Raw genomic sequence first — 25,553 nt, 5'->3', positions numbered from 1 at the left:
GAATTCAATCCCCAGCCAGAAAGCTGCCTATATGGTGGCAGCAGACCTCTCCTGGCTTGCCCGCTGCTCCTCTCAGCACTGTACTTCAGTCTATCTGCCTGTTCTATTCCCCACTGTTTTAGATGAATCTTCTCACCAATAATAATAATAATAATAATAATAATAATAATAATAATAATAATACAATAATCCTCTCACCTGTGGATATATCGCAGTTCTTGTAATCATAAATAAATCTTTTTTAAAAAAAGGATGGATATTTTTAAAAAAGATTTATTTAAGCATATAAGAACTGAGACGTCAGCCGAAAGTATAGGCGGGTGAGAGGATTCACTAGAGACAGAGAGGGGCACAGAACAGGCGGACTGACTGAATAACACTGCTGAGGGGAACAGCAGGTGAGTCAGGAGCGGTCCGCTGCATCATGTCTCCTCCCTGGCCAGAGAGTGAACTTGTGCTGCAGTAGCTGCAGACTGCTTAACAGTACTGTGTCTTAATCCCTTGTGCCACAAGGAAGGCCCCTCTGACTCTGATTGTTTTATTAAAATATGGAATGTATTCTACTACTACTTTAACAAAATTCAGAAATAAAAGTGGTATGCACAGCACACACATTAAGGAATGCAAAAAGCAGTACTACTGTGCATATGTATTTAAATCTCTAAATCTCTAAATTGGTTAGTTAATATATATTTAAACCTGTTAAAATATGTTATACATAATATATATAACATATATATATTTAGAAACATGTAAATTTAACAATATGTTAAATAAGAGCAATTATCAATACACTCTGGGTTTAAATGCTTTTCCTTGAGGGCCTCCCTGGTGGTGCAAGGGATTAAGATGCAACCTATGAAGCTATCCACAGCCCCTGCAGCAAGAGTACAATCCCAGGCCAGGGAGCAACACACATGGTGCAGCAGACCTCTCCAGACTTGCCTGCTGCTCCCCTCAGCAGTGTATTTCATCAATGTTCCTGTTCTGTTGCTCACTCTATCTCTGGTGAATCCTCTTACCCCCTGTACCTCTGGCCTGTACCCCAGTTCTTGAATGCATAAATAAATCTTAAAAAATAAATAAAGAAATGTTTTTCCTTGATGATCAAACTCTACCTCCCACTCACTCTGTTCATTAATCTGATTGATACTTGAAACATATTACAATAAACACACAAAGTAATTACATTTTAGATGAACAATGTAATTAAAAGAGGGCCTCAGAAAAAAGGAAGCAAATGGTTAAAGCTATTGATAGCTTCACTTTCAAAAAGCTAAAGTACCTGACTGATTTACTCCAATGCTGCTTGACTAACTCAACATTGTTCAACAATATTCACTTTTTTAGGCTTTATTTATCTACGCATACAAGAACTGGGGTGTAGTCCAGAGGTGTGTGGGGTAGGTTGGTGAGAGGTTTCACCAGAGACAAAGTGGGGAACAGAACAGGTGGATCCACTGAAATACTCTGCTGAGGAGAACAGTGGGCCAGACAGGAGAGGTCTGCTGTGCCATGTGGGTAGTTCCCTGTCTCAGCTCCCTGGCTGTGGATCACACTCCTATAGCATTGCGTCTTTAACCACTGTGCCACCAACTGGCCCCAATATTCAAACTTATCTTGATAACCAGCCAACCCGTACAGTTTGAGTGCCAACACAAGAAGGACCCACAGCTTAGTTTCTAGCCTGAGGGCTGTGGAGTTAGCACTGTCTCATTAGTGGTATTTTCTTACCATACCACATATGTTCTGCTCCAGCACTGCCCCAAACCACTAGCTTTAAGGTTTTTGTTATTTCTGCTTTCCATTTTAAAACCAGTTCAGTCTTTTACTCAGCAAGGTAGTTTTTGGGGACCTAAGTCCCTGATTACATTACTTGTCACAAGTAATAAATCATTATTTCTTGGACAAAATTTGGTCTAGTCTTTGGGTAACTGACACAAACAAGAAACTCTGATAATCCCTTGAATTCAGAAACAAGCAAAAAATGATGTAGAAGAGTTAAGATTAAAGTCAAAAAGAATGTAAAATGATGTCATAGTCATGGTTCACATAAAGAAGGCCTTCTAAGAAAACCGATTAATAACCAAAAAAAAAGAGGGCCTCTCTGGTGGAAAAAGGGGGTAATTCTCAGCACTGTGTAGCAATCCACAGCTACTGCAGCATGAGTGTTGGATCCCAGCCAGGGGAGTGACCAGCATGGCCCAGCAGATCCCTCCTGACTCGCCTGCTGCTCCCCTCAAGCAGCGTATTTCAGTAGATCTGCTTGTTCTGTTCCCCACTCTGTCTCTGGTGAATCCATTCAAAACACACATACACACTCCATTCCACCCCGGCACCTCTGGCCTACACTCTAGCTTTTGTATGAATAAATAAAATAAATCTTAAAAAGAAATTAAAATGAATTTAGGTCCCAAAAGATTAACAAATGCAATTTCATACTATTTTCTTTCATCACAGATATCTTATAGTATATCAAGCTACTGCCACTACAACACAATTTTTCTAGTCTAGTCCTCCTCATACAACTGTCCTAAGAAAAAAAATTAATAAATGCCCAAGTATTAGAGTTTTCCAAGATGTATCATAGTTTTAACTTGTATTTATCTAGTTCTCTAATATTTTAATTTTTAATTATTTACATCATAAGTAAATATTACTCATTTTTTTCTTAACCACCTCTTCTCCAATGTTATTATCTGGCATAGTGAATTTTAGCATTCCTTTTTACTGGCTTCCAAACCTGAACTTGAAATGAAATGAAGTGGATATTAAATGAAAGTAAAGATACTGTGTACCTTTCACTGCTGAAATCAAGTTAAGCAAGCCTGACATTAAAAAAAAAAAAACCTGATAGTACAGAAGTAAAAGTAATCCCTCAAGAACCAAAAAGATGGAGATAAATTAATTCCGTATAACAAGGGAAAGAGAATATGAATAAAGTACATGGTAGTAGAAAATTTAGAAAATGTAGCAGCAGCAAAAGATTTAGTTCTTTTTTTTTTTAATTGAAGACAAATTAAGAGAAAATCTCTTACCGGAGTTCCTTCCACACTACTTACAATGAGTTCTTTAAACTTTACATGCTAGTTTTACTTTGTTCTAACACAAAATATGGAGACAAAGGTCAAATTAACAGCTATGTTACTAGAGAAGAAAGACATGATAAGAAACCTTAAGGCTAAAACATTTTTTTCTTTTTTATTTTTTAAAGATATTTTATGTAATTCTTACATCATTTTTCATTTTTTGCACAAGGTATGCTTCTTCACTTTGGTTATATTCGTTGTGGTTTATGTAAATACTCTTTTTTGTACCTATGAATTAAGGAAGATTTTCCTATTTTTAAGTTTATGAATTTGTTTCTTTAGCTGTATTATTGATACATAGGCTCAGGACTAACAGAACATAATGTTAGAAAGAAACAAGGTCAGTATGATCTAATATTAATATTATTTTCTGTTAGTCCTGAACCTATGTACCAAAAATACAGCTAAACAAACAAATTCATAAATTAAAAAATGAGAAAATCTTCCTCAATTCATAGGTACTAAAAACAGTATTTACATAAACCACAACATATTTATAATGAATACAAAAAACAAGTCTTCATGCGAGGAATCACAACATTCAACTAAAATTTACTTAAAAAATTATTAAAATGTTTTCAAGGGGCATCCCTGGTGGTGCAAGGGGTTGAACAAAAGCACTGTGCAGTGATCTGCAGCCTCAGCTGCATGAGTTCCATCCCCAGCCAGCCAGAGAGCTATCCATATGGCCTACAGACCTCTTCAAATCTTTAAAAAAAAAAAAAGTTTTCAAGTTGTTAGAAAAACCTGTATATTTGTAAATGCACCTTTTTATAGAAAATCTTTAAGTCCAAGTAATAAAAAGAGACTCAAGAAGAAAAATCAAAAGACCTACTGCAAGTCAATAATCTCAAAGATCTACTCATAAAAAGAGACCACATACCTTTTTGGTGTTTTTTTTTTTTTTTTTTTTTTTTTTTGGTGGGACCCTCGCCAGTGGCCGGGGATTGAACTGGCGCTGCAGAGGCTGTGGGCCTAGCAACCCAGCGCTCAACCGCTGGGCCACCAGGGGAGGCCCACACGTACAAGTTAATAAATGAATTGTAACTTCCAGGAAAAATACAATTCAATTTTAATGAACAACCTATTTGATGAAAAACTATTCCCAACACTCTTAGTTCAACATAACCTTGTAAGCAAAATAAGTAAAATGAACTGATGAAGAAAGAAAATTATAGGACAATCAGAATGCCACATCGATCCTAAATATCCAGGAATCACCACTTAAAGCCTTCCTTCTTTTTGGTGTCATTAAAAAAGGAGTATCATTTTCATAGAAATACAACTACAAAGAAAACACAAAAGAGCCAGTAATGAGTGCGACTCCTGTATTCCTTAAAGATGTTATTATTGGGGCCCCCAAGGAAGCACCAGGTACAACCTATGACACTGCTCGAAGCTACTGTAGCAAAAGTTCAATCCCTGGCCAGGCAGCTACCCACACGGAGCAGCAGAAGTCTCCTGACTGGCCCGCTGCTCCCCTCAGCAGTGTGTTTCAGTCAGTCTGCCTGTTCTGTTCCCCACTCTGTCTCTGGGGAATCCTCTCACCCCTCCCCCAACCTCTGGCCTATACCCCAGCTCCTGTATGCATAAATAAAAAAAATCTTTAAAAAAAAAAAGGAAACTGCTAAGAAAGCTCATTGATCTTTTTTTACTACAGAAAAAACTGATAAACCTTTTTCCACGTTGAACCTGCAGTTGAAACAGCTAAATGAATATGAAGAACTCAGACACTCTCCTACTTTCACAATCAATCTTTTGTAACACAAATTGCACTACTTCTCTATCCATATGATTTACTCTAATCAAACCTTAAATATCTACTGTATTCTAAAGCGTGTTCACCCGTACAAGGCGCTTTCCAACTTTCCACCCCTATATAAAAAGTCCCGCCTTCTTTTAAGTGACTCCCCTCAAACGCCATCTCCTCCAGGAAGCCTTTCCTGTGGCGCAGGGACATCTTTTTCTTATAAACCGCAGCACTGAACTTCTCACAGCCAGCGTATGCATTTTAAAAGCTATTTCAATCTTAGCATATTGCATCACTCAGAGAACTGAGTTTACCTGCAAATGACACAGGGCAAGCTAGGATTATTAGGCAGTTTTAGGGATAGTGCAGGAAGGACCTCTGAAAAATTTAGGGAGGCTTCAGAGATAAGGACAACCAAGGGAAAGTAACCCATTCCATTAGGAAAAACAAACATGCCAGGACCAAGGACAACAATGTTAATGCTGGTCCTGGTTTCCTTCAGGTGGTAAAGGGAGGCAGAGATTGGAGAAATGGAGAGTGGTTTAATTTATGGTCACATTAGAAGGGCAGCTGTTTAACTTCAATGCAGGGAGGCCCATCCAGAAGACTGGGCCATAAATTTAAAGATGCAACAAATGGGGAAAGAGAAAGCTGTTAGATAAGGAATGTGAAGATCCCCACTCAGCAGCAAATTAAGTGAGACAGCCAGAACTAACCAATCACAGAGAGACTGGTGGAGCTTTAGAATAATGAGGGAAAAAAGGTATATATTCCCTGAGACACGACTCCACTTTGGCTTCCTTGCCCCTTCCCTGGCCTGGGAGTCCCACTTTATTTCTGCTCTTTTTCTCCTCAATAAACTTTTTCTTTCTCTAAACAAACTGCCTCTTCTCGCTTGCTTGCCTGAGCGTCTGCGAAGTTCCTGCTGCGGCTTCGTGAGACACCCACCCGTGGGGGTCTAGCGGCTGGGGCTCAGCGCTGCCCTGCAGCCTGGGATTCGATCCCGGCTGGGAGACTAGGCCTGACAATTCCGGCATCACAAAGTTAAATATTACTCAATCTAAAGTGGTCTAAAGAATTGAGCTATACGTTACACTTTTCAAGTAATAGAAACGTAAAAGACCAACAAGGATACATAAGCCGGGAATCATACATCACAGCTGACTGTATTTCAGCAAGAAAACCGTTACATTTCTTAATAGTAAGTTATAACAGATAATCATTCACATTCAAATTTTCAAGAAAATTTTCCAAAATAAGGAAAAATCATGAAATTGTTGTCCTCTGCTTCCGAGTTTGCAAATGCATACTTTACCGAGAGGATAAGTGCGGTGAGCATGTTTTTCCAGATATAACCAATCTTAATTATTCCAATACTCGGTTAAGACAACAGAAAACCACCCAAGCGAGGATACTCTAACACAGAGTTTTACTTAAAAAAAAAAAAATTAAATATATTGGGGTTCCATTTGCCTTGGTAAGCTTAAGTGCCAGAACAGCCAACTGCACGTGGCGGGAAGCACTGCAGCAGCCCAGGTGAAATGCAACCGAAACAGCAGATGACAGTTCCGAAAGGTGGCGCTGCGGCCCAGCCTCTAGAGCCCGCTAATCAATCATGGCGGAGAGAGAATGGCAGCCGTGAGGGGTCAACACAAGTCCGCACGGGTACGCCACAATGGGGTACTTCCTGTACCAGATACTTGGGCCAAAGTCGGAGGCAGAGCCGGCGCCCAAAACGAAGCCGCCGCTGCCGCCGGGCAAATCCCGGTACCCCCAGTACCCACCACTTTACTGTAGCGTTAGTTTCCTTCCAAATGCCGGCTCAACATGGCGGCTCCCCCTCCCAAGCGACCCCTGAAGCAGGCGTAAATCCGCCGCCATCTTGCCCCCCCTCCGCCCCTCGCCAATATTTACATAGCGAAAATTGGCCTGGCCGGCCTAAGTTTTCACCTCACGGCGGAAGATTTAGTCTCCTTGTCAGACCTAGTCCCGCGCTGCGCCAGGCTGCTTACAGAGCCAAGCCGAAAACCTACAGCTGTATTCCTGGCCACCAGACGACTGTCGCTACCCCCACCACTCACGGAGCGCGCGTCCGCCGTCACTGTGAGCTCAACTCCTCCCCAGGCCTACTGCGGCCTCCCTTGGGCCTGCTCCGCGCCGAGCGCCACAACCGCTTGGCCTAGCGCGGAAGGGCGCCTCGCGGGCTGCCAACTAGGCCGCCACACTCGCGCTAGGCCCTGCGGCCGCGGCGGCGCCCGGAACTCACCAGACCAGGATGCAGGCCGTTGCCAATCGTGGCGGGTGCTGCAGGCCGCCTTTCTCTAGAGCACTGGGCCGGCTCCGGCTCGTAGGGCGGGCGGAGGGAGGGAGGAGGGGCAGAGCTCCAACCTGACAAAAAGCGGCCCAGCTCCCCGGCACAGGCCCGCCGTCAGCACGTCACGTCACCGCCCCGGAGAGAGACCCAGGAAAATGCGGAAGGGTAGATGGACCCCTTCCTCTGCCCGGCGGGTCCCGCGGCGTGTCGTGCCCAACCCACTCAGGCGCTAAGACTGGGGAACCCCGTGGTTTCGCTGCGTGGGCTCTCTGTAACGTTCTTTCCTCCTTAACTCCCCCGCCCAGCCCCGCCCCAGGCCGCACACGCGCCTCAGCCTCCTCGGCGGCGGTAAAAACCAGTAGGGCCCCAGACCACCCCACTTAGAGACAAATGTCTCCCCAGTTCTTTTCCTGGCTCCCGTGCCCTAAAAACCTATGGCCTCACCGCTGTGGTTCCAGCCCTTCGGTCTTTTTGGGGTTGTTTGCAGGCCCACAGATGTCCAGCAAAAAATGTGTTTTCTCACTCCAGTGTTCTGAGAAGATTTAGCAATCCCCATTGTCTCCTTTCCTTAAAAAAAAAAAACAAAAAAAAACAAAAAAACCTGAAAAAAATGAAAGGGGTCTAAATGGGCTTATGGGTAACAAGAGAGGGGAAAAAGGATTATCCTAGACCAACTACCAAACCATGTAATTCTTTAAAATCTAAAGTTGAGAACGACTGAATATGTATACAATAATTATACTATTATTTGGTTCCCCTATATTCCTGCCATAACTGAAACCATGCAGTATTTTTCTCTTTCCTTCTCGCTTATTTCACTGACCATAATTCCTTCTAGTTCCATCCACATCGCTGCGAATAGCATGAGTTTATATTTTTTGATTGCTGAGTAATACTCCATTGTATACATGTCTTGATCCAGTCATCTATTTTGGGGCATTTGCGTTGTTTCCAATTTTTACCTATTGTAAATAGTGGTGCAATAAACATAGGTGTACAGGTGCTCTTTTGAATCAATGTTTTTGTGTCCTTTGGGTAGACCCCTAGCAGTGAAATTGCATCAGTGTAAAAAAAAATACTAACAGTACAAAACACAACAAAGCAAAAACGGACAATTATAAATCAGAGCCACACTGCAGGGGAGGAGGAGGGAACACAGGGACTCAGATGATGGTGCACGGATACATTTGTGAAGAAACTATGGGGACTACACCTGAGGGGGTGAGGGGAAGCAAATATTGTTAAAAATTGAACAATGATGTAAAATATATTAATATTAAAAAAAAGAATTATACCCTGCAGGTTATTCCTCACATTTTAGTGGTGAACAAGAACTAATTTTATAGTGTTTTTCTTTGTGTGTATCCCAAATTCGTCCTTCAAGATTTGGAAACTAAGGAAATATTAGCTTTTCTGAAAATGTCATCCTCCTAATACACATATTTAAAACTTCATTACAACTTTTTAAGGATGAGCGAATAAGGAAAAAGTGTATCATCAAATAGTCTTTATAACCAACCTCAACATTTTTAAATTTTTTTTGAAGATTTATTTTCTTGCCTTACATAGATAAACTGGGGTATAGGCCAAAGGTGAGCAAGGTGAGAGGATTCACCAGAGTGGTGAACGGAACAGGCAGATGTACTAAAATACTGTTAAGGAGAACAGATGGGGAGACAGGAGAAGTCTGCTGCAGCATATGGGTCAGCTCCCTGGCCAGGCATGGAATTAGTGCTGCAGTGGCTACAGACAGCTTCATACTGCTAAGACTTAACCCCTTGTGCCACCAGGGAGGCCCTAGATTCTAAAATTTGATAGTTTTTTTTTTTTTAAGATTTATTTATTTATTTATACATGCACTGGGTACAGTCAGAAGTGTGGGAGGGTGACAGAATTCACCAGAGCCAGAGCCAGGAGCAGGCAGACTGACGGAATACACTACTGAGGGGAGCAGCAGGCGCAGCAGAAGAGGTCTGCTGCGCCACGTGGGACCCTTGCTGGTGGCCCGGGATTGAACTGGCACTGCAGAGCCTTCGGGCAGCTTTGCAGCCCAGTGCTCAACCGCTGCGCCACCAGGGGAGGCCCTGATAGTTTTTAAATGAGTCATTTCACCTTTGCCCTAATTAATTTACAAATATTATCAACCCTATTGCCAAATTACAGAAATTGAAGCTTAAAAGGCTAAGAAATCTGCTCACTGTCACACAGGACTTTAATTAACTGTGCTTCTTATACATTTTACTTTTAAAATCCTTTTCTAACTTTACTGTATAATCTTTGGATAATTGTATAAACAGCCAATATCTATGTCTCAGTAGTTCTAGTGTTTGCAGAGGAAAGCAAAAGTCTTAATACATTTAATATTTCTAAAGTGGTCTGCACAGTGCACACATTAAGGGATGCAAAAAATCAGTACTACTGTCCATATGTATTTAAATCTCTAAATCTCTAAATTTGTTAGTTAATATATGTTTAAATCTGTTAAAATATCTGTTACATATTTAGAAACATGTAAATTTAACAATATGGGTAAACAAGAGCAACTATCAATACACTCTGGGTTTAAATGCTTTTCCTTGAGGGCCTCCCTGGTGGTGCAAGGGATTAAGATGCAACCTATGAAGCCATCCACAGCCACTGCAGCAAGAGTACAATCCCAGGCCAGGGAGCTACACACATGGTACAGACTTACTTTATTTACTTACATAGATAAACTAGGGTGTAGGCCAAAGGTGAGCAGGGTAAGAGGATTCACCAGAGTGGGGAACAGAACAGGCAAATGTACTGAAATATACTGTTGAGGGGAGCAGCGGGCAAGGCAGAGAGGTCTATTGCAGCATGTGAGTAGCTCCCTGGCCGGGAATGGAACTCAGGCCATGGATAGCTCGATAGTGCTGAGCCATAACCCCTGCCACACTGGTAAGACCCAAACATGTTTTTTCAATACATTAAATATCTGCCACCATACCACTGATGTCGTTTTTGGAGTCAGTGGGTTTATATTTTTTAAAGATTTATTTATTTTTATACAAGAACTGGGGTACTGGTCAAAAGCATGGGAGGGTGAGAGCATTCACCAGAGACACAGTGGGGAGCAGAACAAGCAGATGGACGGAAATACACTGCTGAGGGGAGCAGTGGGCGAATCAGGAGAGGTCTGCTGCGCCATGTGGGTATCTCTGTGGCTAGCTGGGAATAAAACCCACACTGCAGAGGTTGTGGACAGCTTTTCAGTGCTGCGCTTAACCCGCTATACCACCATGGAGGCCCTGGAGTCAATGGGTTTAGAGTGTGGGGTCCGTGGGTTCACTCTGGGAAATGTATCACCAGAGCTCCCATTCCATGGGCATGCAGCAGTTTTCCAGGTGAGTTTCTCCACAAGACAGAAGTGGTGTTATATTTAAAGAGCAGGTTTATTAGGAAAATGGACATAAGAATAAAGGACACTTGCATAGACACAAGCAGGTAGGAATAAATGCCCCCAAAGAGACAAGTTTGTTGAGAGAGGCTGGTATGGTTGCAGGTGGACGGCCCTGAGGAGAGCTGCCTCTGCTGAGGGAGGTCAGTGAGCAAAAGTCCTGACAGGTACAGGTAACAGGCAGGCAGGAAGCTGCTGCCCTACAGAGGGAGATAGTTGGTGAAAAGAAGTACCTGCATAGTCACAGGTGGGCAGAGGCATTGCTGCCCTGTTCTGGGGGTAGAGTTAGGGGTTTTATCATCTTTAGGAAAGGACTCATCTTTGTTGGAGGATGGTTTGTGCTCCTAACATTCCCTATAGCAGTCTAGTAGATTTTGGGTGTTGCGCCTCCTGGTCTAGGCATTGATGCCTAAAGATCGTGGTTTCTATAACTGAGTTAATGGCTTACGCTAATCCCCTCTATCTCTACTTCCTTGTTGGAGTCAGGTTCTTGACCTTGAATCTCTTTTCCTCCAACGCCATGATAAACATGGACGTAAAGTGTACTCAAAAGTTACCAGTAAAAAGTGAAATAGTATGTTTTTACTCAACATTAACATGGAACCCACATTTTTTATTCCCTATAGTTCTAAATGATTCTAAGCAGTAACTAAAAAAAACAAACAACAACAAAACAACCTAGAGCCAGGCCTCCCTGGTGGCACAAGGGGTTAAGACACAACCTATGAAGCTATCCGCAGCCACTGCAGCACGAGTTTGATCCCCGGCCAGGGAGTAACCCACATGGTACAGCAGACCTCTCCTGACTAGCCCGCTGCTCCCCTCAGCAGTGTTTTTCAGTCATTCCTCCTGTTCTTTTCCCCATTCTGTCTCTGGTGAACTCTCACCCCTCCACACCTCTGGTCTGTACCCTGGTTTCTGTATACATAAATAAATAAACCTTAAAAAAAATAAAAAGGGCACTATCAAGCTCACCCTATCAGTGAAAAATAAATAAATAACAGAAACTACAGCATATAATGTACTCGTAAGAAATCTCTCTAAATATAGAGCCAACAATCATAATTTCCTATCACACCTGTTTTCAAAACTCTCAAATCATAACTTCTCTTCCTTCCTTCATATGGCTTATGTTGGAGAGTAAGAATTGAAAAACTGGAAAGGAGATACAAGGTCAAGAAATTGACTCACACAAGGAGGTAGGGGTAGATAGGATTAGCAGAGCCATTAACCCAGTTACAGAAAAACCAACTTAGGCATCAACTTAGGCATCAAACTTAGGCAAAAACTTAGGCAAAAACCAACTTAGGCCAAACTTAGGCATCAACGCCCAGATCAGGAGGCGCAACACCCAGAAAATATCAGACTGCTATAAGAGCACAAACCAACCACTCAGAAAGATGAGTCTCTCCCTACCAAAAGACGTAAAACATGATGCTGGCCCCACCTGGAGGCAGCAGTCCCTCAGCTCACCTATGACTTTGCAGGTGTTTCCTTTCACCAACTCTCTCCCTCTATAGGGCAGCAGCCTCCTGCCCGCCTGTGACAGGTACCATGCCTGGACTTCTCTTTGCTGACCTCCCTTAGCAGAAGCAGCTGTTCTCAAGGCCGTCCACCTGCAACTATGCAGGCCTCTCAGCAAACTTGTCCCTTCTGGGGCACCTCTTCCTGCCGCTGGTGTCTATACAAGTGTCTTTTACTGTCCTATCCCTTTTCTAATAAACCTGCTCTTTAAATAGAACTACTGTTTCTGTCTCGTAGAGAAACTCACTGGAAAACTGGCTCATGTTGCTGAAATGGGGATCTCTGGTGAAACCTTTCCCAGAGTGAACCCAAGGACCCCATACTCCAAAATCCCATCAGTTACAAGTTTATAAATATTAAAATATCAAGTCTAATTTTAATAAAGAAACAAAAAAGGCATGAAAGACAGTACAAGGGCAATGTTTTCCCAAAAAAGAAACCAGGTCAGACCTTCAATACTTTCCGCACAAATCATTTAAATATTCAGGTTCATCACTCACATATTGTATTTTCACAAAAACACTAAAAATAATCTGTTTACCACTGTATAGCACCTATCGTTTTCAACAGTATGTTACCCATTTCATTCTATTAATTTTCAAAAGCAAATCAGAATTTTCAAGGTAATTTTCCAAGTATATATCTCCAACCTATTCTATCTTCTACTCACAACCCAATTCCAAAGGTGTTTCCTCATGGCTAGGTTTTTTGTTATAGCAGAACTTCACTTTTCAGTAAATCTGTTGCTTGTCAGGAAAACAAGGGACACTATAGCATGAGAATAAGAACAAGAGAAAAACTCGAGATTTTACAAAATTACCTCACAAAAGTGTAGAGATTTGGCAACCTGTAATTCTATAGGGCATGTCAGCTGATTGGAGCTGTAAAGAAAAGTTGATAATGAGTCATAGGCAAGCAAGTAGCTTCTGGGGTCAGAATAGAAGAGGGAAAAGCTTGGAGGAATAAGGGAGTTTCCAGAGATAAGAACAGCAAATTGCAGGGCCTCCCCGGTGGCGCAGCGGTTGAGCGCTGGGTTGCGAAGCTGCCCACAGCCTCTGCGGCGCCGGTTCGATCCCCGGCTGCTCCCCGGCCCCAGAGGAGGATCCCACATGGTGCGCAGACCTCTCCTGCCACCCGCTGCTCCCCTCAGCAGTGTGCTTCGGTCCTTCTGCCTGTTCTGCATCCCGCTCTGGCTCTGGTGAATTCTCTCACCCTCCCGCGCTTCTGACTGTACCCAGTGCATGTATAAACAAAACAAACAAACAAATATAATAAATAAATAAATAAAAACATGCCTCTATAAAAAAAAAAAAAACAAAAACAAAAAAAAAAAAAACAGCAAATTGCAAAGGGGATTAACCAAACACTCCCAGACTAGGGGCAACAAAACATTCCCAAAGATGATAAAGAAAAAGAATGCTCCCTGGTGGCATAAGTGGCTAAGCACAGCACTGTGAAGCAATCCACACCCTCTGCAGCATGAGTTTGATCTCCAGCAGGTCAGGGAGCTACCCACATGGTGCTGCAGACCTTTCCTGCTGTTCCCCTCAGCAGCGCATTTTAGTCAGTCTGCCTGTTCTGTTCCCCACTCTGTCTGTGATGAATCCTCTCACCCCCTCCGCACCCCACACTTTTGGCCTGTACGCCAGCTCTTGTATGCATAAATAATAATTTTTTAAAAAATGAAAAAAAAAATTCTAAGGGCTGAGATGCAAGATATAATTCTGGGCATAGAGACATTAAGACAGGGAGTGAGAACTTGAAGGAGGAACTAAGCACAAAGAGACAGACAGGGCTTTAAAATAACCAAGGAAAGGTGTACATGCCCTGAAGCAAGACTCCAGGTGACTTCCTTGCCCCTTCCTGGCCTGGTCCAGGGTCTGGGAGTTCCTTTGCTTCTGTTTCTTTACTCCTTGATAAAACTTTTCCTTATTTTTATCTCTATAAACAAATTTGCCTTTTTTTCACTTGCTTGCCTGAGAGTCCATGATGTTCCTGCTGTGACCTCCTTAGACACCAGCCTGAGGGGGTCTAGTGCCTGAGACTCAGCATTGCCCCTTCAGCATGGAGTCATTTCCTAGCTGGGGAACTAGACCTGAAAACCTGAAATTCTGGTATCAACTTCACAAGCATGAATCTGAAAGAAATATGTTTCTAGAATTCCCTTGCAATCAGTCTATGCAGGAATTCAACCGATTGAGGAAGGCCCAATAACCCTGCAGATGGCAATCTGCTTTACCAAAACTCTTAGTTGACGTTGATTTAATATAAAAAAAATAAATAGGGGCTTCCCGGGTGGCAGAGTGGGTGGAGCGCAGCATGGTCAAGCTGTCCTCATCACCTGCAGTGCAGATTCAATTCCCGGGTGGCCAGGGAGACTCACACATGGCCCAGTAGACCTCTCCCGTCACGCCCGCTGCTCCCCTCAGCAGTACTTTCAGTCTGTCTGCCTGTTCTGTTCCCCACTATGTCTCTGGTGAATCGTCTCACCCTGCCCTGCCTCTGGCCTGCACCCCAGCAATTGTATAAGTAAAAAGAAAAAAAATCACAAACATCTCATAATTTTGACCAATTTGATGCATAAAATTAGTGATCACACTAAGCATGCCCTATTAAAAACAATTATCTTGTTATTAGCTATAGCTATAATATCATGTATGAATTTTAATCTGCATATTTAGTCCAAACCACCCGCCAATAGTTTAAAATACCTGCAAATTAATGAATTTCAAGCATTTTTTTATATACAAGTTGAGTAAGACATTGTTTAATTCCTGAAAATCTTTACAATCTAATTTATAGATTATAAATCATAAGGGACAACAAACAGGCACTACTTTTTTTTTACATAGATTTATTTTTGCATACAAGAACTGGGGTACAGGCCAAAGGTGTGGGGGGATGAGAGGATTCACCAAGGACAGAGTGGGGAACAGAACAGGCAGACCTACTGAAATATACTGCTGAGGGGAGCAGCGGATGATTCAGGAGAGGTCTGCTGCATCATGTGGATAGCTCCCTGGCAGGGGATGGAACTCATGCTATAGTGGCTGCAGATAGCTTCATAGGTTGTGTCTTAACCCCTTAAGTTACCAGGGAGGCCCAAACAGGCACTACTTTGTAGATAAAAATCAGTATGTGAAGTTTAGAAAAATAACCAGTAGGAAAAAATAACCTTGATTCCTGAATATGTTCTCTGTACACCTACGAAAAACAACCAGATTTCCTCAGAGAAATTGGTGATTTCTTGTACTACAATATAATAAAAAGTATTAAATATTACAAATGTACAACTCAGTTAAGATATAACTCAATTTGAGAAGGCGTCTACATACTGAAGATGAGGAAAAAAATTACTTACCAAATATGAGTATCAAAATTGCAATGTGTTTGAATGAATCAAATGTGTGTTCAGATTTGTGAATTCATAATGAAATAATTTTTTAAATGACCACTTTTGGAGAATGCTAAAGAATCCACACATTCTTTTGAAATTCCATAATTAAAAATAATCTCAAAGCAAAGAAATTACAGAAACATTTTCCTTGTAAAACTATCCCATCTAATGAAACAGTAAGAAAACCCCCACTTGCCACAGGGGTCCGGACTGTTAGCTCAATTGAAGACAAAGACTTACAGGTGATGCCCCCTAGAAAGGGTTTCTGGTGACAATGGATAGAGAATAGGAAAATTCTAAAAAAATATCACTTTTTGGGGCAGAGTGATTGATAACAAATATAAGGGACTGCAGAAAGAACCTCCAGGATTCCTTTTGGTGTTTGGGATTCAGCATTTGAGGATTAGGTTTTCAGCAGTTTTAAGCATTCAGCAGTTTGGGGTCTTCAGTAATCCTAGGGTCAGCAACTTTAGCCCCCACTGTGCCGAACTTCCAGAAGACTAGTGTGGTCCTCTGAAGGACATGGAGAGGCCTCCAGCAGCCAACCTCAGAAAGGAAAATTTCAGAAGCTTTACAAGCGGCCAAGAGACTGTTCCCAGTTTTGCTGCTATTATAGCCTGGCAGGAGGGTGAAGATCCAGAGCAGACGCCTTGCTGAGCTGTGAGTGTGGCCGTTTGTCAGGTCATTCAGCTGCTGCTGCTATTTGAGTGTCACTTGTCTGGTGTTGTGCTGGGGCATCTCGGCAGCATCAAGAGCATCTGGTGTCAAGTCTTCTGCTGTCATCGTGGGCTGGAACCTGGCCTAGAACCTGGCTGCTGTGTGCTCCAAGCAGTAAGACACCATTTTGGGCACGTGGACTATTGTTCAGGAAAGGAGCTGTGTCCTCAGTGGTGGGAAGACACCATCTTCACTGTTTTTTATTTAGGACTTGAAAACACTGATGCTGCTTTGGTAAGGTAAAGAAACATTCTGGCCTCTGTAACTCTTTGTTCTTCCCTGGTCTGTTAAATAAATACCACTGCTGTTGTTCTCTGAACCTGAGTAGTATTGCAATTGTGAGCACCAGTGAAGAACACGGATAGTGACTGATAAACTATCTGGACAATGTCCTTGGCCAGTTTTAGTGCTACCTGGTAGCAGGACCACAATAGACTGTTCCCTGTGTCTCAACCAGGAAATGTGCAGCAACCTGGTTATCCCAGTAGGGAACCCCACGTGTTCCACACCAGGCTCTGCTCTGAGGAATACCAAAGCTACGGCATCCACCACCTGATAAATGCCAGAATAGTGGGAGAGAAATACCCATGCTTAACAGAAGCCCCATCTAAGGCAGAATAAACCTAAAAGGAAATAACAGGGAGAAAGAAAAATACATAATGTTAAGAAAGTCCTAAGGGGGTACAATAAACCACAGAAAACACAGGCATGAAAAACTTTTCAGGCTATCAGACAAAGATTATAAAAGTATCATAATTAAGAAAATTGAAGTTTAGAAGAATACTAAGAAAATTCAGAAAAACAAATCAAGAGGTATTCAAGGAAACACAGAAAAGGAAAAGAACACTGAAAAACATAATCAAGAGAGGATAGGAGGAGGAGGAGGAGGGGATGATGACTGAAATTGAAACTTTAAATAAGAAATGCCGGATGTGAAAAAAGCAACGGAGGAGGTTAAAAATCTGGAGAAGGTTCTTCCTGGTGGCACAAGTAGTTAAAATGCAGGGCTATGAAGCTATCTGCAGCCACTGCAGCACCTGATCAGGGAGATGACCCAAATGGTGCAGACCTTTTCTGACTCGTAGACTGCTCTCCTCAGCAGTATATTTCAGTAAATCCCCCTGTTCTGCTCCCCACTGACTCTGGTGCATCCTCTCACACCCCCCACCTCTGCCCTGTACCCCAGTTCTTGTATGCATAAATAAATACATTTTAGGGCCTCCCTTGTGGAGCAGGGGTTAAAGACATAACTATCAAGCTATGGCCAGCCACTGCAGCATGAGTTTCATCTCCAGCCGGTCAGGAAGCAGTCCATAAGGCACAACAGATCTCTCCTGTCTCCCCACTGCTTCCTTCAGCAGTGTATCTCAGTAGATCTGCCTGTTCTGCTCCTTGTTCTGAATCTGATGAATCCTCTCATCCCCCACACCTCTCGCTTACACCCCAGTTCTTATAGTTTACATAAATAGATCTTCAAAAAAAAAAAAAAAAGGAATAAACAGATTTGTGTGCGTTGACAAAATGTTTCATAATGTAGGTTCAGAAGAGCACTTGCTTTCTACAAGTTTACCTCTCACAGCTAGAAACAAAAATTGCTATAAGGAAAGAAACCGGGGTGCCTGGCTCATTCCTTTTCTTTTTTTTTTTTTAAAGATTTATTTGGGGGCCTCCCCTGGTGGCGCAGCAGTTGAGCACTGGACTGCAAAGCTGCCTGCAGCCTCTGCAGTGCCGGTTTGATCCCCGGCCCCCGGCGAGCATCCCACATGGCACGCAGAGCTCTCCTGTTGTGCCTGCTGCTCCCCTCAGCAGTGTATTTCGTCAGTCTGCCTGTTCTGTTCCCTACTCTGGCTCTGTTGAATTCTGTCACCCTCCCACGCTTCTGACTGTACCCAGTGCTTGTATATATAAATAAATCTTAAAAAAAAAAATTAATTTGGGTGGTGCAGTGGATTGAGCATTGGAACTGTGAAGCTATCCACAGCTTCTGAAGCGCAGGTTCAGTTCCCAGCTGGCCTTCTCAGGGAGAAACCCACACGGTGAGGCAGACCTCTCCTGCCTCACCAGCAGTGTGTTTCAGTGTGTTTCAGTCCCTCTGCCTGTTCTGCTCCCCACTCAGTCGCTGGTGAATTCTCTCACCCTCCTGCACCTCTGGTCTGTATCCCAGTTGTTGTATAAATAAATCAATCTTTTAAAAAATTTTATTTATTCATACAAAAGCTGGGGTATAGGCCAGAGGTGCGGGGGAGTGAGAGGATTCACCAGAGACAGAGTGAGGAAAAGAACAGGCCAACTGATTGAAATACACTGCAGAGGGGAGCAGCGGGCAAGTCAGGAGAGACCTGCTGGGCCATGTTGGTAGCTCTCTGGCCAGGCATCAAACACATGCCACAGTTTCTGGCTTGATAGCACTGACTTTAAGCCCTGTGGCACCAGAGAGTCCCCATAACATGAATCTTTATTTTTTGTTTTAAAGATTTATTTATTTATAGAAGCACTGGGTAGTCAGAAGCGCAGGAGGGTGACAGAATTCAACAGAGCCAGAGTGGGGAACAGAACAGGTGGACCGATGCAATACTCTGCTGAGGGAAGCAGCGGGCGGCAGGAGAGGTCTGGTGCCATGTGGGACCCTCACCTGGGGCCGGGGATCAAACTGGCACTGCAGAGGCTGTGGGCACTTTCACAGCTCAGCGCTCAACTGCTGCCCCATCAGGGGAGGCCCTATATGAATCTTTTTTTTTTTTTTTAAGATTTATTTTTTTTATTTATTTATACAAGCACTGGGTACAGTCAGAAGCGCGGGAGGGTGAGGGAATTCACCAGAGCCAGAGCAGGGAGAAGAACAGGCAGAAGGACCGAAGTACACTGCTGAGGGGAGCAGCGGGCGGCAGGAGAGGTCTGCGCGCCATGTGGGACCCTCTCCCGGTGGCCACGGAGCAGCCGGGGATCGAACCGGCACTGCAGAGGCTGCGGGCAGCTTCGCAACCCAGTGCTCAATAGCTGCGCCATCGGGGAGGACCCCTATATGAATCTTTAATAAAATTTTCAATGATCTCAACATATTCTAATAGTTATCAAATTGTAGTAAATTTATAGATTTACAGGGTAATTGTTGAGACTTTTCATGTATGAAATTGGTATCTAATTCCAAATTCCTTTTATGTAGTCTTCAGCAATACTTTATAAAATTACTTTATAAAAATCACCAGTCTATTTAGTTCTCCCAAGTAAATTCTTTCTTGCTATTATGAGTAAGGCAGACTTTAAATTATACTCCCTAACAAACATTAATCAAAGATATAAGCTGGACTTTTATAGTCAGAAAACTTGAATTAAACCAAAACAGAGTACTAACTTTTGAATGTCATCTGCTTAAGAATAAGCCAGTATTGGCCTCCCTGGTGGTGCAAAGGGAGAGGTTAAGATACAACCTATGAAGCTATCCACAGCCACTGCAGCACAAATTCCATCCCAGGCCAGGAAGCTACCTACATGGTGCAGCAGACCTCTTCTGACTGGCCAGCTGCTCCCTTCAGTAGTGTGTTTCAGTCAGTCCTCCTGTTCTATTCCCTATTTTGTCTGTGGAGAATACTCTCATGCCTCCCACCCCCACTGCACCTCTGGCCTATACCCCAGTTTCTGTACGCACAAATAAATAAATCTTAGAAAAAACAACAACACAGGAATAAGCCAGGTACCCTGGTTTCTTTCCCTATAGCAATTTTTGTTCCTAGCTGGGAGAGGTAAACTTGAAGAAAGCAAATGCTCTTCTGAACCTACATTATGAAACATTTTGTCAACACACACATATTTGATTAATCCTTATTTAAAAAATGTGTAAGGAGTGCCTTCCTGGTGGTGCAAAGGGTTAAGAAGCAACTGATGAAGATGTCAGAAGCCACTACAGCACGAGTTTGATCCCTGGCCCCAGCTGGCCAGGGAGCAACCCAAACAGCACAACATACCTCTCCTGACTCACCTGCTGCTCCCCTCAGCAGTGTACTTCGGTTAGCATGCCTTTTCTGTTCCCCACTCTTTATCTCTGGTGAATCTTCTCACCCCACAGTCCTTTGGCCTGTACCCCAGCTCTTATATGCATAAATCAATCTTTTTAAGAAACAAAAACCGTGTAAGGATATTTTGCCCCACTGTTTAATTCTCACAAAACAGGAAATACCATAAAGGGGAGTCACTGCCCCCTTTGTATGTTATTCAATCCTTAGGGATTAGGAATGACAACTACTCTGTATACTTCGTGCTAATTAGGGGGTGTTAGCTTGGATTGGAGGAATAAAACCTGTCTAGATAATGTAATGAAGAGCAAAGTATGCCAGAGAAGTTGAAGAAAAGTCAAGGGAATAAAGTCAAACCAGGGCCTCCCCGGTGGCGCAGCGGTTGAGCACTGGGTTGCGAAGCTGCCCGCAGCCTCTGCGGCGCCGGTTCGATCCCCGGCTGCTGCTCCCCGGCCACCGGAGGAGGGTCCCACAGGGCGTGCAGACCTCTCCTGCCGCCCGCTGCTCCCCTCAGCAGTGTCCTTCGGTCCTTCTGCCTGCTCTGCTCCCCGCTCTGGCTCTGGTGAATTCTCTCACCCTCCCGCGCTTCTGACTGTACCCAGTGCTTGTATAAACAAAAACAAACAAATAAATAAATAAAAGACGCCTCTATTATAAATAAATAAATAAATAAATAAATAAAGAAATAACAAAAAATAAAGTCAAACCAGAATTCTATCTGCAACAATTTCCACAGATTGGGTGTTAGTTTATAGGGAATCGTATTTAATGAGCAAACTCTAAAGGTAATGAGCAAAATAACGAGCAAAATAAAGGTAGTGACTGCCTTGGGACATATGAAGGGGCTAGACCAAGGAAGATTTTTAGGAAATGGTAGTTTGTTTTTTCCTTAGCAAGTCGATCTGAGGTAGCCATGTCTTTTACAAAAACCACAATAATTCTTTATGCAATTATGGCCTTCTAGTCATCTTTGAAGTAACCAACCCATTGACTGGTCTGGTAGAGCTGGAAACTCTTGGGTACAGATTGATATACTTTGAGGGAAATTTGATAACTGAAAAGAAACAAAAGACAGCAGTTTGAGAATATAGGTAAATTCAAACTCAGAGGACAAGGCTGGTGGGGAAGTCTAGTATAATTAACAATAAAATAGGGACATTAGAAAAATCAGGGATGGGGTCCTTCCTGGTGGCACAAGCAAGGGGTTAGGTCGCAGCACTATGACGCTATCTGTAGACACTGAAGAATGAGTTTGAAACCTGGCCAGGGAGCTGACCCACATGGCATAGCAGACTTCTGTCTGGCCCGCTGCTCCTCTCAGCAGCGTATTTCAGTTAATCTACCTGTTCTGTTCACTACTCTGTCTCTGGTGAATCCTCTCACCACCCCGACACCTCTGTCTTGCCTATATTGGGATCTCATATACATAAATAAATAAATCTTTAAAAAAAAGAAAAATCAGGTATGATACAGGGTCATTTTGATTATGTACTGGCAGTTTTGAGTGGCAGATCCAATAGTCTGAGGTTTCTAGGTTTTGAAATTCTTACTGAGCAATTTTCTTGGGCGCAGGGGTTGAAATCGCAGCCACTGAAGCCTGAGTTCGATTCCAGGCCAAGGAGCTGATCCACATGGCCCAGCAGACCTCTCCTGTCTCACCCAAAATATTTCAGGTGGCATGCCATGAACAGGTCCTTGAAATTTGTATTTCAGTGGATCTGCCTATTTTGCTCCCACTATATCAGGTGAATACTCTCAACTCTTACACCTCTGGCCTATACCCCTTTTCTATACATAAATTTAAAAAAATAAATCTTTGGGAAAAAAAAAAAAGTCCCTCAGCCACCTAATGACCCTCTTCTAGTATTGTTTTCCATTCCTCCATTGTGAGAATTGTCATAAAAGCTTGAGTATTAGGGGCCTCCCTGGTGTCTCAAGGGGTTAACCACAGCATTATAAAAACTATCTGCAGCCTCTGCTTCACAAGTTCTATCCTGGCCAGTCAGGGAGCACAGCAGACCTCTCCTGTCTTGTCCACTGCTCCCCTCAGCAGTGCATTTCAGTCATTCAGACTGGTCTGTTCCCCAATCTGTCTCTGGTGAATCCACTCCATACCCTCCATACCTCTGGCCTGTACCCCAGGTCTTGTATGCATAAACCAACCTTAAAAAACAACAACAAAAAACCCACATAGACCTTGTCCCTTCACAGTAACATTAAAAAAAAAAAAAAAATAGGGACCTCCCTGGCAGTTCAAGCCTAAGCACTATCAAGCTATCCCCAGTCACTGCAACATGATTTCAATCCTTGGCCAGGTAGCTAACCCACATGGCACTGCAGACCTCTCCTGTCTCATCCCTTGCTCCCCTCAGCAGTGGATTTCAGCATACCACCTGTTCTATTCCCCACTCTCTCACTGGTGAATCCTCTTAATCTCCCTCCCCAGCTCTTGTATGCATAAATACACCTCTGACCTACACCCCAGCTCTTGTATGCATAAATAAAAAAAAATCTTTAAGAAAGGTATGAATTGAACTTCAAAAACCATTATAAAAAGCTTAATAGGTACAGTCAAACATGCAACTATTATTTGGAGAGTTTAATACTCATCTCTGTTGCTTATTCAAAACAAGAACAAAACAAAAGCTGACAAAACATTTGTAGCAAAAATTTAAGTTAGTCCCCTATGGGTCTCCCTGGTGGTGCAAGGGGTTAAGACATAGCATGGAAGAAGCCATCCACAGCCAATGAAGCACAAGTTCAATCCTTGGCTAGGTGACCTATATGGCGCAGCAGACCTCTCCAGACTCGCCCACTTCTCCCCTCGGCAATGTATTTCAGTCAATCTGCCTGATCTGCTCCTCACTCTGTCCCTGGTGAATCCTCTCACCTATGCATCTCTGGCCTGCTCCTCGCTCTTGTATGCATAAATACATAAATCTTAAAAAAAAAATAAAAGTCCCCTACCAAAATTAAGTGATGAGGCTTTGCTAGAATTTAATAATGAATTGATATAATTTAAGAAACACTAACTTAAAAAACCTGAATAGATGAAAACTCAGCAACCCAGAAAAAGCAAACTTAACCAAGTTTAATCTAAACAACTAATTTACAACTATTACTACTTTTTTTTTTCAAACATTTATTTATCTATACAAGAACTGGGGTACAGTCAGAGGCGCGGGAGGGTGAGAGAATTCACCATAGACAGAGAAGGGAGCAGAATAGGCAGATGGACCGAAGTACACTGCTGAGGGGAGCAACTGGCGTGACAGGAGAGGTCTGCTGCGCCACATGGGTTGCTCCCTGGCCAGCTGGGATCCAACCCATGCTGCAGAGGCTGCGGACAGCTTTGCAGCACAGTGCTCAACCCGCTGCACCACTGGGGAGGCCCTACAACTATTACTTCTATTCCCTTTCTGATTATCATACTTCTTATTCTACACATATAATTGGTTTGTCTCTACAAAAGCACATTTTTCAAGAAATTATTTCTGAGACTACCCCTTCAATAAATTAAAGCATGAATTAGAGCATATGCATAAAGAAGTTTCAAATCATCTAGGCAATCTGACCCATTTGTGAAAAAGAATAAATACCATGGTAGTTATCCACAGTTTTGCCATACACAGAGATGAATAACCAATAAATAACCATCTTTTAGTGAACATTTTTTTTAAAGATTAATTTATTTATGCATACAAGGGCTGGGGTACAGGCCAGAGGTGCGGGAAGTGAAAGGATTCACCAGAGAATGGGGAGCAGAACAGGTGGATCTATTGAAATACACTAGTGAGGGAAATAGGGTGAGATAGGAGAGGTCTGCTGCACCATGTGGGTAGCTCGCTGTTTAGGGATCGAACTTGTGCTGCAGTGGCTGGAGATAGCCTCATAGTGCTGTCTCTTAACCTCACAGTTCTGTGCGCCACCAGGGAGGACCCCAAGCATTTTTAAAAATAAGATTTATTTTTAATTTATTTATGCATACAAGAATGGAGGCATAGGCTGGAGGTGAGAGAGGATTCCCCAGAGACAGAGCTGGGAGCAGAGTGGGTAGATCTAGTGAAATACACTGTTGAGGGGAGCAGTGAGCGAGACAGGAGAGGTGGGTCACCATGTGGGTCACCTCTCCAGGGCAATCTAACTCATGCTGCAGTGGATAGGCTTGATAGAGCTGAGACTTAACCAACACCTTGTGCCACCAGGGAGGCCCTGAACAAGATTTTTTTAAGCTACCACTCTTCAATGTAGAGACAAAGGGCAGAATGTTAACATCTCACTACCACTCCTTCCACTCCTAGATGCACTATCTATAGCACTTTAGATTTCTACAACTAGAGTCAAAATGAAAGAGCCTCCACTTTTGTGAAATTTGATTATCTTCATGTTTAGACTCAGCACGATGCCACTACCAATAGTAACAACCTTTTATTCCTCAAAATTTTCAATCTAATTAAACTTTTGCTTTAACTTTCTGCTCTTTATTCACATGAGTCCTATGCATTGGGGGCATTTGTCAGAAAAAGACATTCAGAATGACATATACATACCAATGACACATACAGAAGAAAACATCATCTAAAGAATCATTTTCACCACTGATAATTTTAGTGAAGAAGTATTAAGGGATAAATGACAGAAAAGGGTCTCTCTCTGCTTCTACTTTGAAATCACAGCTTTCCTCCAATTCTTTTAATTATCCAATATTTAGGTCACAGACATCTAATTTACAGAATGAGCAAGGCTCATTCACTCCCCATATTTCAATTCTGTTAAGTTTTTCACAGTAGAATGGTTTTTAGAAAAAGTTGTAAACAAGCTCTTCTCCCAATGATTTTAATAGGGACCACTAACAAACCTCTGCTTATGATCTATAGTATATTTGTGATCTGTTGATAAAGAAATAATACCACAGCATAGTTATAGCTAGAGACCAAATTTTTCTTTGTTTACTGTATTCTGTGCTTACGCAGAGGTACATGTTTTCTGACTTTATGTGCAAAGAAAAAATTCAACCTCCAAATGTTACAACCTTGATTAAAATCACAGGTGAAATTAACTGGCAATTTTGATATATACAAGATAAGTATTAATCAAAATTATGCTATACCTATACAAATGGATTGTTCAAAACTATCAAATAATTATTTTATTAAAAGTACAGGCTCAGCTTGTATAACTTCTGTTTACCTCTATTAACAAAAACTAACATAAGCACACAGGAAACTGACATGTCTTATCTCATCGAGGGAGATCTCAACAGTAACAAATAAAAAAAGCAAAGAATTATAGTGAGTAGGGAAAAACAGTAAGAATACAAGTACTAAAATAAGC

The 25,553-nt window shown here is 42.5% G+C and overlaps 2 protein-coding genes across 2 annotated transcripts in view; both read right to left on the bottom strand.

The window, feature by feature from the left end:
* Positions 1-7,636, bottom strand: part of LOC119250667 (zinc finger X-chromosomal protein-like) — a 60,063-nt gene extending 52,427 nt beyond the window's left edge. The window contains 1 exon segment of the mRNA XM_054697639.1: positions 7,598-7,636. The gene's annotated coding sequence lies outside the window, so the exon portion shown is untranslated.
* A 46-nt stretch (positions 7,637-7,682) lies between these two features.
* LOC119250666 (eukaryotic translation initiation factor 2 subunit 3, X-linked-like) overlaps positions 7,683-25,553 on the bottom strand; it is a 61,628-nt gene continuing 43,757 nt past the window's right edge. The window contains exon 12 of the mRNA XM_054697641.1: positions 7,683-7,720. Coding sequence (XP_054553616.1) covers positions 7,696-7,720 — 25 coding nt within the window. The 3' untranslated portion in view covers positions 7,683-7,695. The remainder of the gene's footprint in view (positions 7,721-25,553) is intronic.

The sequence above is a fragment of the Talpa occidentalis genome, unplaced genomic scaffold, assembly GCF_014898055.3.
Source record: "Talpa occidentalis isolate TD23 unplaced genomic scaffold, MPIMG_talOcc4v2.1 talOcc4.18, whole genome shotgun sequence".
NCBI lineage: Eukaryota > Metazoa > Chordata > Mammalia > Eulipotyphla > Talpidae > Talpa > Talpa occidentalis.
Note: the sequence above shows the minus strand (reverse complement) of the source record. Positions and strands in the feature narration are given on the sequence as shown.